Raw genomic sequence first — 16,877 nt, 5'->3', positions numbered from 1 at the left:
TTTATTCAGGGAAGAAAGGAAGAAGAGGAAGATATTTCAATAGATTCTGTTGAGCTTTAGCCTCTACCTCTCATAACTTGATGAGGAGACTAGGACTAAAAATGACAGCAGCTCAGGCTACAGAATGGTCCAAACCCATGCCACAGTAGTAAGAAGAGCAGAATCAAGCTTTATCTCCTCAACAGCAGTCTGTTTTGGAGGTTTTAATTATAATTGAATTTTTAAATGCATGCCTTGTTATTCTAGTTGTTAGTTTTAACCTGCTGGTAAATACTAAAAATTTAAGATGTTTGTTAAACATATACTATGAATTAAGAAAACCCACTTGTTTTGTCATTAGATGAAAACTGATTACAAGTTTAAAAACTCCTGTCAGGATGCTGCAGATAATAGTTTTGAGAATAATAATCTAATGGACTAATTACTAAATAAAGAAATCAAGGCCTATGACTTACAAGACACCATTCTGTTTTCAGAAGCCCTGAGCCACAAAGTGTGAGCTGGGAAATTGCTCTGAGAAACTATCACTATCATGGCCTACCTTGGTACCTACTACTGGTGTTTTATTGCCAACCTTGGTCAAGACACAAAGAAGCCTTCATGAGGCTGTCGCTGGACTTAAAAAAATAATAAGAGAAAACATTTTTTAAAATCTGCCCTGTACTTTCCCAGTCTGAAACAGTAAGATGGGAGAGGAGGTATGACTGACTTGAAAAAACAAAACTCCACAACAATTAATTCCCAGGCAGGGTTACACTTCCCATTTGTACTAGCAAAGACCAGGCTGGTATCAGCACAGGCTTCGAAAACTGGATTTCAGGCATATGGGAGGAAGCAATTCTCTGTAAGAGCTTACTGTAGATTGAGGACACAAAGACCATGTAAGGAGAGAAGGCCCAGGTTGAGAATTCAGGACAAATTTGCTTGACCATGCAAGGTAAAATGCGAGAGGTTATTAGGCCAGAGAGGCTCAGGGTCATGACTAACTTCACAAGGTCATTTCTGGTTTCTTTCTCATATTCTTGAGGGATGGAGGGAGGAAGGGCACAGTGAGAGTGGAGGCTTTTTGTCTTTTTTTTTTGTTTTATTTATAGAGTATTAATACTGTGCATTGCCACATTCATCTGGCATGAAATTACACAGTGAATTATACTACAGTGATTTGAAACAGATCACTGAGAGCAGTGATGGGAAGAAGAACATTAAACTAGCAGAGGAGAGGGAAAAGGAATGTGAGAGCCAGTGAAGTGGGTAATATTTTAATGGGGTGATTTGTTTTTCTACAACATGGTTGCCACAATTTTCTACATCAAAACCACTTTTATCTGCACATACACTTTTATTAATGCCAGAAACAACACAAAACTCTAAGACCTTTTAACACTGTATGTTAAAAAACATAACAAGAAAATTTAAAATTACTTGAAAATATTTCATCGTTCCATATTCCCTGTTTTTGACTATAATATTATTCTGACTGTACTGGTATGCATTTGCCTGTCCTTCCTTTCCATTATTACTAAAGTTACTGCAAGCTAGAACATTAAGAAACAATGCTTTACTATGCAACCTATTTTATCAAACGCATTCGTGTGTTGATTTTTCTCACCTGCATCAGTCGCAGCAGTAAGCACAAAAATATAAACATAATGAAGTAGGAAAAAGCTGGAGAAAGTTCCCTCCACGCATACTCAGGTTTGGCAGGTTTTTTTCTTTAACTCAACAGAACTTCTGCCATTAAGGATTACAAGACAGCAAAGTTTAGTCTTGTTTAATATTAGTGTCTTTAAAATAGAAAAGCTCTTGTTAGAAATCCCACAGTATTAATCCGTGCAAGAACCCAAGGTACAACCTCATATGTTATTCCAGTATCAAACTGAATCAAAATAAATTTGGATTGATCCCACTGATAATGAGCTCCTACATGCTTTGAAGTTTGACACCACAAAACTGAATGGTTGTAAGATGTAACTCTTCTGTTCATCAAGTATCCATACACATTACCCCAAAAGTTTTTGCAGCTCCTGTTAAGGCAAATACACAGTACAAGCTTTCAGCTTTAAAGCTAGCTCAGTTGAAGGGCACAGGTTAAATTCCTCAGTAAACTTAGTTTACTAAAGTTTTTTACAGACAGTTACAAGGAAGAGAAAGCTATTTCAGAGGCCCCAGAAAGTTCACTTATCTAGTTAATATCACATATTGTAACTTCTGTGAAGAGTTTCCATTCCAATTCTTTCTTGTCAGCCCAGCTAAGTCTTTGATCCTGAAGAGCCAAAGTTCTGTAGCTCATATAGTCTCATTTGAAACAGACTGGCCAAACTGTTAAACCAGCTGAGATAATTTTAGACATTACAGTGCTAGAAAAAAAATCAACGTATGTTTTCTTGCCTGTTAATAACAAGCTGACTAATTTTCAGAAATAAACTCCTTATTCCAAATACTTTACAACTATTAACCAGTAAGCACGTTACTATTCTGTGTTCAGTGTTTTGCTTTTCAACAGCAGTGCATGAACAATACTTGCATACACTAATTGCCTACAGAGACTTCAGTACAGCACAACATCCTCCAGAAACTTTATCGTAAGGTAAAAAACACTGGTGTGATTTGTGATGGATTTGCTCAAGTCTAAGGGGTTTAACTATAATACTTATAGTTGCTAGGTCTTCAAAACAAACATCTGTTCAAAAGTGGATGCATATAATAAGCAGGTTGTACAAACATCACATTCTTAGATTGCCTCTACATAAGGCAAGAACTGAGCTGACAACAACAAAAAAGAAACCAGTAAAACTTTCTGCCCCATCTAATGCAAATGATCATTCAGTGAGCAGCTTTTTTTGTTGTTTTTTTCTTTTCTTCAACAGTGGTAGAGGAAAGTATTCAAAACAGACATCAGAAGTTTTTCTCATATGAAACAAGTGTTCTTCCTTTCCAGGTAACAGATTCTTAACTTCACTAAGGTCAGATACATTGAACAAGTCAGAAAACTGGGATTTGAGTTCCTCCCATCATCACCTGAAAGTTTACTTTTCTGCAGCTAATGAATACCTTCTACACAATCATAAAAACTTCCCCAATATTATGAGACTCATGATATCATCTGTACAATCTTGCTGCAGACTCAGATTTTGAGGTAGAATAGATCAGAAAGAAAATATAACCAATACCTGTACCTACAGAACCTCACTTAGTAATTCTTTTATTAAACTAATGAAGTCTGTTTTAACTTACAATTCTCTTAATGATATTGCATTTCATGTTGGCACAAAATACATCTACATTGTCAAGAAAAACAGCAGAATATTAAACCAAAATGTTAATCAACTTCTAAGAACTCACTAAAGCAATTTATTGATTTTGCACAGATCCAGAATCATTAATAATCCAAACAGACTGCTCTTGAGCTATACGATAAATTTCAGAAAGAAACAACACCTTACAGCCTGTTTTCATGGTGTTAAGAGTGACATCTGGAATAAGGTGAAGAGCAGCAATCACCTTCTCTGCCTCTGAATGTCCAATTCTTAATGACTGCTGGAATATTGCAATCCAAAGTGCTCATTACATTTGACTACAAATTCAGCTTCCAGAGAGCCTAAGCAGAAGATGAGATGATAGCTTCTATACTAGCTTTCCTCCCAAAGCATCTGGTTTCTTGCAAAATGAAATTGCTACCACTGTCAAAAAGAAGAGAGCTTACAGACTGGAAAATAGAATTATGCTGTTTGATTCAGTAGTTTTCATATAAGCTATAACAGAGTGGGATGTTCTGAATCTTCATCTTTGCTGTTTGACTTGGTGTCACCAAAAATTAAACATGCACCTTTATCAAATGAAGATACATGGTGAAACATACATTGTGAAACTTAAATATCCACCATTGGTGAAGACAGTTTTAATACATCAAGATTTTATTTCTGGTGTGTTACTTTTTATTTTCTGAAAGGTAAGACTCATATGAGGGAGAGATCAAAGTGCAGATGCTCACACCCTGATGCCTGGTTTGTCCTTGTAAACATATACTCCCTGCTAACTGGAAGAATGAATTATGTAGGAGAGGGTAAACAGCACAGGTTTGGTTCAAAAGATAAGAGCAACCTACTCCTAATTGCTCTTCTCAGTTAGCATTTTGTAATGTTCCAGTACACTCAAGGACAGCAGTGGGAAAAACCAAAACCCTCTGGTCTCCTTTACACACCTCACACATAAAGTAACAGTTTTCCCTAAAGATGAAATCCATACATAGCTTATTTTCTGACCTATTTGTTTTCTTCCTCTTGAATCAGATGTCTGTGGTAATGGTTTATTCTTAAATATGATGGAAATAGACTATAATTTAAGAGAGGAAAGCTAATCTGCTGTTAAAGCTGGATCAGGTTATAATAACCATCTGATCTAATCCATGTGTAACACTGAGAAGAGAAGCTCCCCCAATTCTTTTTCAGGCAGTCAAGAGATCTCTTAGAAAGGGATGCCCTCTTGAGGTTGAAAGACCAAATACAAAAACCACTGAAAACAATGCCAAATTATTTGAGAACCTACATGTGTTTCTAAAGAGACAATATTCATCCTGGTCGATCTGTTTTATACATCTATTCATTACTTTACAATGAATGTGTCTGCTACATGAACCTCAAAGTTTTATTACTCCCATTTGTAGAAAGCTAAAAAAGTCATAGCTTAAAACTTCTGCATAAACTAAACAGGTAGACACCAATCATTTCCAATACAACCTGTGCTTGGTAGACCTCAATTTTTCAGTATTCTTCAAATAACATTATGAAAACAGAATATGGGGACCTGTGCTTTTCTGTGCAAGTCTCTCTCAATCCAAGCGTCCTAAGCATCACGTGCATGAATTAACAGCAAAGGGGGAAAATATCCAGGGTGTCTGAAGGGGGAAGGGGGAGTTAGCAGCAATATTCATAGAGTTGGGAAAAGTTACATGGCCTTACAATTTCCTGGCGATATTCTTTGCCAAAAGAAAAAAAAAAGTGGGGAGGAGGCAGGTAGGGACTGGAATCCAAGGTGCTACACCCCTGTCTAACAATCAGATACTTGTTTTCTATTTAAAAGTCACTTATGTCAGCAGTGAATTTCTAAAGCCAAAATAGACCGCACCACATAGAAAACTTTTATACCTCCATTTAAAAAATAGATACCACGAACCAAAAAAATGACTGATAGTTCAAAGACCAGTGACCATAGCATGACCCACCTTAGAAACAGAATAAGGCTCAAACTACTGAGCTGTTTAAACACCAACTAGTTTTATACCTAAAATGTTCTAACATTTAATGCTTAAATGGTGGAAATAATTTTCTTCCAGTTGCTCAACAATTGCTTCTCTTTTAAATTTCTCTCCTCTTCCATTACTCAATCATTTTTAGTAAGCATGGGATATAAATAACAAAATTTTGGGTTACTTCATCTTACTCTTCCTTTAAGGTCCTCTCTGCCTCTATTAAGTGTATTAAGAGAAAGCTTCCATCTCTGTTCAGACTAAAAGACCCTGTTTCTTCAAAAAATAAACCAGTGCACACAAACTCTACTGCTCAGAAGTCCAGTAGTGAAAGACTTCTCAACCACTCTATTTTAAAGCTTCCAAATGGAAGCTCACATTTTCCTGACAATGGACATATCCATTTTCAGATATTCCAGTGTAAAAATAATCACTGTGCTGATTCTGCCATGGTAAGCATCGGGATGCATTGAAAAGTACATAAAAAAAAAAACCCAAAAAAACCCTACAACAAAAAAACAACTACAAAAAAAAAATAAACAAAATCACCCATCTCTGTCAGTTTCATAACCTCCATATATGAAGCTAGTTTTATCCTTCTCTTCTCTGCTACATTTTTCAGGAAATACACAATTTTTTGCTATCATGCTGAAATAAGCTGGAGTGCTTTTCTATACCCAAGTCACTCAGAATGAAGACCAATGTTCTAATGGTCAGTCCTGGTCTGCCTCAGACACTATCTAGATAATGGCATCAGTAAAAGACACACAAAAACCCATTATGACTTTCAAAGATATAAATCTCAATGCTTTAAGTAGAAACTGACTTAAACCCAAGAAAAATCTTGAGAACAACCTTCCATAGGGATGAGGTGAGGAGATTATCAGTTAGTGCCATATCCATAACTACTCACAAGAACTAGCCTTTAGTATGTTCACATTGTCTTGGCCAAGGATCCTGTCACTCCATCTATCCAATGCAACTAAATTTCAGAGCTACATTTGACTGCTAACATGCCAACAGCCATTCTGTATTTAGCTTTCTACTTCGCAGTAAAACTAGGGTCCCACCAACCAGATAGACAAAGGTCCCTTTATAGTGTAACAATGACCAAAGCCAAAGTTATCTTATTTTAAAAGCTCAAGTTTCTGTCACCAGACAGAACACACAAACTAACTATATTTCTTTGAATCTCTAACTTGGTTGTCTTTGTTGACAGCGGGTTGATAAAGTCATGGAGAGGACAGAGCTAAAACCTCTTATAGCAACCGAAGAAAGGACTGAGAAATTCAGTTTGGACCACAAATCCTTCACTGTACAGTGCTGAGAACAGAAATGAAGATAAGCTCTTTCTATACCATAGTCGGAAGCTGCACTACTTGAGATAAGCAGAATAATCTGGTAAGTCTCCAAAAAGTCAATACCAAATGAATAGATAGAGGGTTTGCTTCACCCTACCAAGCCATCTGTCTTGAGATACAGTAACTACATGAGGTTTGGCAAATAGGGATAAGATGGCCAAGTGGTTCTACAGTGCATTTGTATTATAAGGACATTCAGCTGACTAGAAAGTGTTTTCACTGGATATTTTAGTGGTTCTGTCCTTCAGAACCATTCCAAAACTGAGTTTTCTCTTTACTGACTACAAGCCTTCACACCCTCATGAAAATCCTTCCAAGACTGTAGCTTAAATAGAGAAATAATAGCTCTCTAATAGAGAAAGAATGCAGTACAGCAGTATTTTAAAATAGCACTGTTTCTGCATAAATTTATTCTCTCTAAAGAATAAAGATGTAAACATTTTTATTAAGTTCGCTGTATGGTTCCCATGCATTTAAAGTGATTGGAGGCAGGGGTTACATGGGGAGAAAACAGGAATAGAATCACTTAGGTATCATTTATTACATTTTCCACTATGGAGGAATTTTCAGAGGTAACTTTAGAGTCCTTAGAATGCTCCCTTTCTCCTTTTGCCAATATGGCAAACTCTTTTCAGCATCAGTCTCTGTTTGCTAGATGCAGATCTCAAAATTTACCTCAAAGACCAACATGCTTAGCTACACTTGGAGAACTAAACATACTGTTCACATTATTTCCTGTTGAACATTAGCACCAAAAACAGCTGAATAAGGTTAACATTGGTATCACAGTCACATAAGATACAGTAAACAGACAATACTGGTCTACTATTAACTCCTCTAAACAAACACATTGTTAGTCACATTTAGGGGTTCTTGCATTTCTCTCAACTGAAGTTACTGCCATTTTTGAGTCAGGACCTTGTCAAGTTAGTTACAGGCTTACCTTGTTGCGCGTTTTTACTTTCAATTTAGTCTTCTGTTTTCTTTTCAACTTTTTCTTGCTAAAAAGTTTCTTACTTCTGAAAAAGAGAAAAAAAGCAATGAGAACAAAATAAATTCTGTACCTCATGGTACAGAATTTTCCCTGCACAGAGGGGAAAAAAGGTCAGAAGTGCTCTAAATTTTTTTTTCTCATAGACAAAGGGAATAATCACAGGTAGAATTGCAGAGTATAAATCAGAATACAAAGCACTTAAAATTGTGCTTTCCTAATGTTCCACTGAATTATGGGCCTTTACTCTCATCAATTTAAGTAGAATATATACTAGGTGAGAAAAGTCCCTGAGCTTTCTATTGGCTTGCCCTACTGTTTCTATTACAAGTTCATTAGTGCCACAGCAATGCTAGAAGCTAGAATTATGGACAATTCTCAGTAAAACAACCTGTTAGTACAGAACATTGCCCTGTGAAGTCTATCACACAAAGATTCAAGCCTTCCAAGACAAACAGTAAGCTTTAAAAATATATCGTTTAGCAGAAGATTCAGCTGATGGAAGAAACTGCAGTTTCTTTACCTTTTGTTTGGAATTTTCCCACCCTCACTTTATATACTTAATGTCCATCTCTTTACATTACAGATATAGCTAACACACACTTCTCTAAGCTCATTTAATCCTCTCCTGCCCACACCTCATTCCTACCACACTCTTTTTCTCCTCAATTTTATTATCCAGGAAAAAAAAAAAGACATCATACAAGAAAGACACCATGTGCACACATGCTTGTTCTCTCAACAACACTGAGATTATTCTGAAATGCATGTTTTTTAACCTACTGGTTTTTCTGATTATAAATCCTACAAAAAAAGGAAAAAAGTCATGTGTAACCTAGGCAGCATAAAGCTCACCTTACACAGGACTTCAAGCAACAGCTACTAACATTCCTCTGTACAACAAGTTTTACTCAAATGTCTTACAGTTCAGATTAGTTGAAAAATAAAAAACTATTACATCTGAAAATCTCAGGCAATGAGAAGTTGCATTTTCAGTAACAGACTGAGAATCAGAATCAGAAAAATCTTAAGACTTTATTCAAACAACTTTGTTCTAAATAAAAATGCTGAGGTTCTAAAAGCATAGTGGTTACTGTCCTGTACAGCATTCAGACTGCAATAATATAGAAGCCTCGTGGTCCAGCAGGTAAAAGCTGGAAAAACTGAAGCCTGACCAACAGGCAGCAGCGAGAATACAAGCTCACACAAATAATTCCTGCAGAGTATGCCAAGAAAGCTGCCTCCTAGAAATTTCACCACTTTTCCCCTCTTGACCTATATTAAGAGGAAGGCATGTTCTTCAAGACACTTCCTGCAGAAACAAACCAGCTCACCACTTTGCTTACAAGGAACAAACACCATTATCCTGGAATTAAAAGAACTGATTCAGTGGGCAGCACTTCCCTCGACATCCTCAAAAAGTTAAAGCTTACAAAGAGAATGGAGATGACTGCTCAAGGTTCCCCCAACAGTAAAGTTTCAATAGGTAACAGTATACAAGGTATTTAAGAAGCAAGGAAAAAAAAGACTTCATATAACCTTTACCGCTCAAATTTCAGCAACTGAACTCCATAGCCTAACTCACTATTTAGTTTTTCTTTAATCAGACATGTTTCCTCATTATCAATTAAAGCAGTTAATTCTTATTCTCCTGTCAAACATTAAGAACAGTGCAGCCCTTTCCATTCTGTAGCCACTCAATCTTCTGCTCTGGACCTAATGACCTATGAAACTTGCACCCTAACTTTCAGTTTAGAAGCCCTGATGAAAGTATCTTCTGGGCTCTCAGTCCATACCACACATAAACCACGTTGACCAAAGCTGAAAACAATACTTGTTGTTTGCTGTTAGGAAGAAGAAATGTCTCATATGCCTCCAAGGTCATATTTAAACTGCATTCCAGGTATTATTTGGCAGCTCCACAGCAATATGGCACAGCAGACCTATTTAACCCAGGCCAGCACGAAAATATTTCCCTGCAAACCTCAAAATTGAGCTTCCAATACTCTTTTTCTATCTGTGCTAATAATTATGCCTTTTAAACACAGTATGATTTGGACAACACAGACAACTTGATAAGCATAGCTTTTTTCTTTTTGTTTTAAAAGATACTAATTCAAGTTGCCACGACATTTCAAATTTAATCCTTCCTGCCAAAATCCCTGAAAACTCTCCAAATTTTTTACAGTCTGCAAACATTAAAAACACTTTTTCATCTTGTAAATATTTCACTGGACCAATCCCTGTAATTTTTGCAAGTATTTCTTCATGTTTACACATACATCTGAAAAACCCCCAAATTAAGCCTTTTCCCTCCCCCCAAGACTGGGCTCATTTCCATAGTAACAAAACCTCTGCCATTTGGCAGATTACCTTCATTTGTCATGACACCTACACAGTGTTTTTTCCAATTAGCAAACAGGAAAGATCAGCAATGGGTTTACTGATGGTGCTAAGATCCCCCTCATTCATACAACAACGATTAAAGATGCTGCAAACAGCAGCACAGTCTGATTGCTCCACTGTGGCAATCTTTATCTTCAGTGAGTTTTGGGCTTGAATAACTTTACATGGAAACAGTTTGGGATAGAAATGCCATAGTAAGAATCCACAATTATGTCCCTATATTTTCTAAAAATGAAACCTCAAGGAGTTCCATTTCCAAACAAACCTCCAAAACAAGTAAGCAATTAATAAAAAATACGTCATCACACTAATTTTATAAATAGTTCTGAGCAACCTACAATAACTATGCATAACACTAATGTATTCACAATGTATCTGCATGTAACAAAGATACATATGATCGTTCACTGTTCTACTGTTATATACCATAACACTAAGATGGTTTTAATATTCAGGAAAAGACACTAAAACTATATACCAAAACACTGAGATGTCTTAATATTCAGAAAAACATGGACAAATATATTCATGAAAAACAATGTTAAGCAGATTATGAGTAATTTCCTGTTGGAAACCACATGTGTTAATTATAACCACAACTCCTCTACTACCTTAAGATTAACAAGATCTGATACAGCTCAGCTGGATTTTTTCGCTAAATTATTAATTATATTGCTGGTTAACAACTGTAAGCTGCTGTAGCTGTCATTTGTAAAGGTCTTGGTACTCTGTGCTGACAATCAGCTCCCGCTGGCAAAAGGTCCTCAGCCTTCAACTTCTAACTCAGTTGTTGATACCATTTAGCTCACAGAAAACAAACACTCATTTTCAGGAAATCTCAGGCAGGCTTTCTGCAAACTGCTTCAAAACTTTGTAACACTGGAGACCAAATTTTGAACTGGACCATAAGCAAGTGCAAGTTAAATTAGCAACAAACATAAAGACACCTTGACAAAAAATTACTTGCAGCAAATGGACACAAAGAAAGAGTGAATGGTGCTATTACAGCCTTTACAGAAAAATCTGTTGAGAATAAAATAAACACCAAAAATCTTCAACCCTGGAATATGAAATAATTGCCTCAAATCAAAGGCAGAAATAAAAAAAAAAAAGGAGAGGAAAGGGGAAGGTGGGTAATAACAAGTTGCTTGACAATTTAAAATAGATGAAATGGCTGTTTAAATGACATGATTGCAACTTCTAATCAGACTTGTAGCAGGAGGAGCAAAGGCATGCTTTAGTTTATTTGCTCTAAACCAGAAGCAGGAATAGCTAGTATGTGGACAATTTGATGTATTATTAGAAGAACATTGTTCAATGTCTCCACAACATTGCTCTTACTGTTTAAGAGATGAAGAAATGCAAACAGAGCATCTTCCCTCAAGGTGCAACAGTCTTGAACTGAAATTGATAAGCTTAAATTTGAGAGGAAAGCTTTACATGTTGAGTGTGTGTTCCTCCCCTCAATGCTGTTACTGAATTACTCAACATGGACTAACATTATGTTAGTGTTACATCTGCATAAGATCTTCTAGACTACATGTTATATGAAGCGCATGTATTATGAGTGCAAAAAATATTATTCTGTCTCTGCTGCTGAGGCAGAAAAGGAACAACAAAAGCCTTATTTAAGTGCTGTCTAACCTAAAACCTTTGCTTCTGAAACATGATACCAAAGACTACAGTAGCTAGTACAGTATTAGACACAGTTGTCCTACTGTTGAATCTTTGAGTACACTTTTGGAAAATTTGTGGATTTAGTAAACCACATGCTAACGCATGCTCAATTTTTAAAGACTTCCAAGTGACTTTAACTCAGTGCATTTGTCTAAACTCGCTTGCTCTGGTTCAAGGGCTACCCATCTTTGGGAGGAAATATACTGTTGACAGGACAGGTCTAGCCAAGAGTTGCTGTGCTCAGACAAATGACAAATATATTCTGTTACTCTGTTTCCGTAAGTGCTAACTCAACACAGTTAGCTTAAAGATTCAAGGGCTTGTGGAAATTTCCTTACGAGGCAGCAGCCACTCAGTAAACATTGAAAATGAAACAGGTTTGTGGTATCAAACAATTCTTTTATTTCCTCCATTAGATGAATTACTGCTGCTGGTGATCAGCTTGGTTAGATAAGATGCAAGAAGCATTTGCTTCTGAACAGCCCAAAGTGAAATCCCAAGCTCAGATTGTCAAGGAGACCACAACAGCAAGTTATTATCACTCATGATGTAGTGATGAGTGATACACTTATCATGTAGTCATCATCAAGTTTGAGGGTGTTTTATCACAGCATCAATTTACTGGATGCAGTGGCAGTGCAGGTGAAGTTCAGGAACCTGAAAGAAGGGAGCAAGACAAAAGCAGCATCACAACCCTAGACTTCCTAAGAACAGACTCATCAGTCAAGAACAGCCTGTTGTTCATCAGTCTTCTTTGAAGAATCCACAGGATACAGTTCCCTGGAGAGAAAAGAGTGCAGAAGAGCTCTCCAATAACTCAAGTTATACACACAACCTGCAATGCTGTATCTGGAATACCACCGCCAGCTCCAGGTGGCCCAGAACAAGAAACACTTGTTTACTGGAGTGAGTCCTGAGAAAGGCCACTAAGATGCTTGAAGAGCTGGAGGTTCTGTTGTATGAGGAGAAACCAAGCAAGGAGAGATATGTGAACATCTCCACCTCCATCTGATGGGAGAGAGCAAAGATGATGGAAACATATTCTTCTAAGCAATATCCAGTGACAGGCCAAGAGACAATGGAGAAAAAAAAATAAATACAGGAAGTTCCAATTACACCTAAGAACTGTACAAATGGTCAAAGATTGGAACAGGTTGCCCTGAGAGGCTACACACTCTCCTTCCTTGAAGATACTGAAAATACAATTGGACAATGTTCAGAGCAACCTGCTCTGGTTGATCCTACTTTGAGCACTAAGTCTCCAGAAGCCCCTTCTAATTTCAACTATTCTGTGATCTTCACCATTTGCTTATAAAACAAAGTAAAATGTGACTGTACAATAAACATGCTTCTGCACTGTGGAAAGACTGTATTTTTTCTCATTCTGAGTTTTGCATTTCTCCTGGTGTCATGCCATGTTTCTGATTATGCTTCCAAGTAGAGACATACTGAGCTTTTCATCTGTTCACCATCTGGATCAGCAAACAGACATCAAAATCAGGCACAGGAGCAATTTCTATGGGAATTAGTCAGCATAATCAAACCTACAATAGTACACAAAGCTAACAAGAGAATGAGGGATGAAAACTACCTTATCACAATTAAAATATATGCCTGCATTAAGACAATCCAGTCACTTGAATTGATCCACTCTTTCTTGGATACAACCAACACCCACAGGTACACTAAGAAGGGCATGAGAGAGAACATGCTTATATGCAACAATCAAAAGCTTCTCTGTGCAGATGAACCAACATGGGCACTGTACAGGACCTCTAACAAGACTTTTTTTTAAAAAAACTTGTGCATATGGCATGTCACCTGGAAAACTAAAACTAATTTGTCAAATGGAAGGTACTCTAGAATCAGTACAAGGGGTGTCTGGAAAGAACCCCAAAAGGTCAGCATTTCCATTTTCTGGTCAATCAAAGAACCAAGGGTCCTGGTCAATGACAGGCTGATTGTGAGTCAGCAGTGCCCTGGCAGCAACTCCTGTCCTGGGGTGCATCAGGCCCATCATCACCAGCCAGGCGAGGGAGGGGATTGTCCTGCCCTGCCCTGGGGTGGCCTCATCTCAAGTGCTGGGGGCAGTGTTGGGCACCACAATGTAAGACATTTCTTTACTCTTAGCATCCAAAGGAGGGCCAGGACCATGGTGAAGAGTCTGGAGGGGAAGCTGCATGAGGAGCAGCTGAGGTCACTGTTCAGCCTGGAGGAGACTGAGGGGAGACCTCACTGCAGTTACAACTTCCTCATGAGGGGAAGAGGAGTGGCAGGTATACAGTTCACTCTGGTGACCAGGAGAGGACTTGAGGAAATGGCATGAAGCTGAGTCAGGGAAGTTTAGGCTGGATATCAGGAAAGTGTGGTTCATCCCAAAGGGTGGCTGAGCACTGGAACAGGCTCCCCAGGGAAGTGGTCACAGCACCAAGCCTTAAGGTTCAAGGAGTGTTTGAACAACATTGTGTGACTCTGGGGGATGGTCCTGTGCAGGGCCAGGAAGTGGACATGGATCCCTGAGGGTCCCTTCCAACACAGCATATTCTATGATTTGAGTTAAATTCCACTGCATTCCCAACATCTCTTTTCCCTAGAGAGATATTAAACACTGCCAATGATCACACTCCCACCATGTCCCATGAAATCCTACTAAGAGAACTCTTTCTGAGGTATTTTTAAAATTGTCTTTACAGTAATTAAATGCTATTTTTCATATCTTCATTACAGAAAAATCAGTTTGTTTTTCTCTTTTTTCACAATCTGCTTGATTTTTTTTCAAGTCTGAGGAAAAATGAGTCTTCTGACAATTAAGCAGTCTCAGTTCAGCCTAAGTCATAGCTCATTTACATCATTACCATCTAATTCCACTATTCTCTCATAGTAACCAGTCCTTTTCCAGAAAACAGTGAGGAAAAAAAAAGTCCCACAATGCTGAAATACAAAGAAAAGTGTAGGGAGAATGGTAAGGGGGCACAGTATTCCCCAATGAGTTGCAGCTGGGGCCAATTAAGAACAAGTGGCACATACACCTGTAAGCAATTAAGTACAAGGACCATAAAAGGGTGGAGGCAGCCAAAGAGTCAGAGTAAGAGCTAGACGAAGACTGCAAGAAGAGCTGCATGGCTGTTGTGAAGGCTGCCCAGGAGAAGGCTGCTGCAAAGACCAGGAACCCCAGGAGAGAAGAGAAGAATCCCAGGACCCCAGGAGAGGGCGAGGACCAGGAGAGTCCCAGAGATGGCTGCTGCAAGGACCAGGAGAGTCCCAGCAGAAGACAGTGAGTTCCCCCAGAAGGGATGAATAATCTTAGAAGAGGATGGACCCCAGGAGGGTAGACCCCAGGGGAGGGTTGAGAAGCTTTGGACATGCCAGGGTTCTGTGGCAGTCTGGCAGCAATATCCTTCATTGGATCGCTGCTGGATTAGCTCCAGATGCTCCTGGCTGGATGCTTTGGGAAAAGCCCCTGGAGGGGATGGACTCTGTAGCTGTAATGTTTACTGTAATGTATTAGTATTAGTGTTTAGGGCTACTGTGACCCACCGGGACGGAGTGGGGGAGGCAGCGTTGGTGAGGGGGGGGGGAAGCCACAAGGAGGTCTAGACCTGATTATCTCAATCAAGCACCTGGGAATAGGTGAGCCACCAACAAGCAATAATTATGGCACATTTGAGGGATTTGGTCTGGGACATTTGAGGTATTTACTTTGAGTTATGACCGCCTCGACAGGTAGAGATAGATGCTGTAGTAATGTAACTGGTATAATGTGTAAGTTGTAATGTATCGTTGTGTAATATATGTATACGTATTGTTGTGTAATGTATTACTGTATATGTATGAGAATTGTTGTAAACGTGTTTAATACAACAGAAAAGGTCAAGAATTACTTCAGGTCTCCTACAGAAAAGAATCTCTCATAATTTTGAATAAAATTCTGAAACTTTCCAGCAGTAGCATGGCTACTTCTGAACCACAATCTTTATTATTTTATAGACTGTGTAGAATCTCTCATGAGGTACCTTTTATTCATTGCTGGTTTTACATTTTTGCTTACTGTTTTGGTAGTGGGATTTTCTGAAGCTAAACATTTACAATCTTAACTATATCTTCTACAGTTTTGCATCCTCTATTAACTTTTTCACCTACAATCTCAGTTCCAGCTCTGAAATTGTCAGAGAGAGACTATACAGTTCAGGACCTAGGACAGATCCAGAAGCAGAGCAACAGCCACTACCTGTTTTCACAGGCTTCCCCCTCAACAGTCATTCCACAGCATCTCTCCAGGGTGGGTTCCTGTGTAGTTTTAAATCTACTTTACAGTTGTTCTGTCTAGACCAGAGGCAGCCAAATCAGGCTGAAGGTAACACTCCTAAAAATTCTAGTTGAGGAAGGATAAAGTCTAGACAATGATACAACAGGAGCAACAGATGTTGCTTTTCTTACTTGCACCTGCTTGAAAATCATAGAAACATAAAATGCCTGATAGGCCCCAATTAAGTCACTCCAAAGCTTTCCCTTTTGCAGGCTGAACAATCCCAATTCTCCCAGCCTTTCCTCATAGGAGAGGTGCTCCATCTCTCTAAACATCTTGGGGGCCCTCCCTTGGACTCCAGCAAGTCCATGTCCTTCCTGTAATGGGGACTTACCTGGATCATGCCCAGCCTCTCCTTCACCAGCACCCCCAAATCCTTCTTTGTGGGGGGCTACTCCATCTGTTCCTGTGCATCCCCCAGCCTGTGTTAATAACAAGAGCTGCCCCAACCCAGGTGAAGCACCTTGCACTTGGCCTTAATAAACCTTTTGAGATTCCTGTGGGCCCAAGGGAATGCTTCCAGGTGCAGGCCCAGGGCTGGAGTAAGAGCTCTGATATACTCATTCATCTGCTATAACAAGATACACCACACCTGCACCAGACTTTCCTGTTGTACAGAAAACCAGAAGGTATTCTTCTGATGAAATACAACAATGTGCATTTTTAAGGGTTTTTTCCCCATCTCTTCTGTAAATGAGTAATCTATCTGACACTTGATCACACAAAAAACAATACTGTTATGAAAAGCAACTTAAAGGCAACTGCAGCCTCTGCTGGACTTCCTTATTTCCCAGGCCATTTACTCCATTCTCTGAATTGCTCTAAAACAGTTCTTAAATTTGTAATTGAGCTTCAAGGCAACTTAATATCAAACACAGAGAACTACAGCTA

The 16,877-nt window shown here is 38.5% G+C and overlaps 1 protein-coding gene across 1 annotated transcript in view; it reads right to left on the bottom strand.

Moving 5' to 3' along the window:
• MYCBP2 (MYC binding protein 2) overlaps nt 1-16,877 on the bottom strand; it is a 177,247-nt gene that overhangs the window by 145,138 nt on the left and 15,232 nt on the right. Inside the window, exons 2-3 of the mRNA XM_031057093.1 lie at nt 9,143-9,194; nt 7,550-7,625 (exon numbers count right to left, since the gene is read on the bottom strand). Of these exons, the coding sequence (XP_030912953.1) occupies nt 7,550-7,625; nt 9,143-9,194 (128 nt within the window). The remainder of the gene's footprint in view (nt 1-7,549; nt 7,626-9,142; nt 9,195-16,877) is intronic.

This window comes from Geospiza fortis, unplaced genomic scaffold (genome assembly GCF_000277835.1).
Source record: "Geospiza fortis unplaced genomic scaffold, GeoFor_1.0 scaffold45, whole genome shotgun sequence".
Taxonomy (NCBI): domain Eukaryota; kingdom Metazoa; phylum Chordata; class Aves; order Passeriformes; family Thraupidae; genus Geospiza; species Geospiza fortis.
This window is presented reverse-complemented; position numbering and strand designations above follow the sequence as displayed.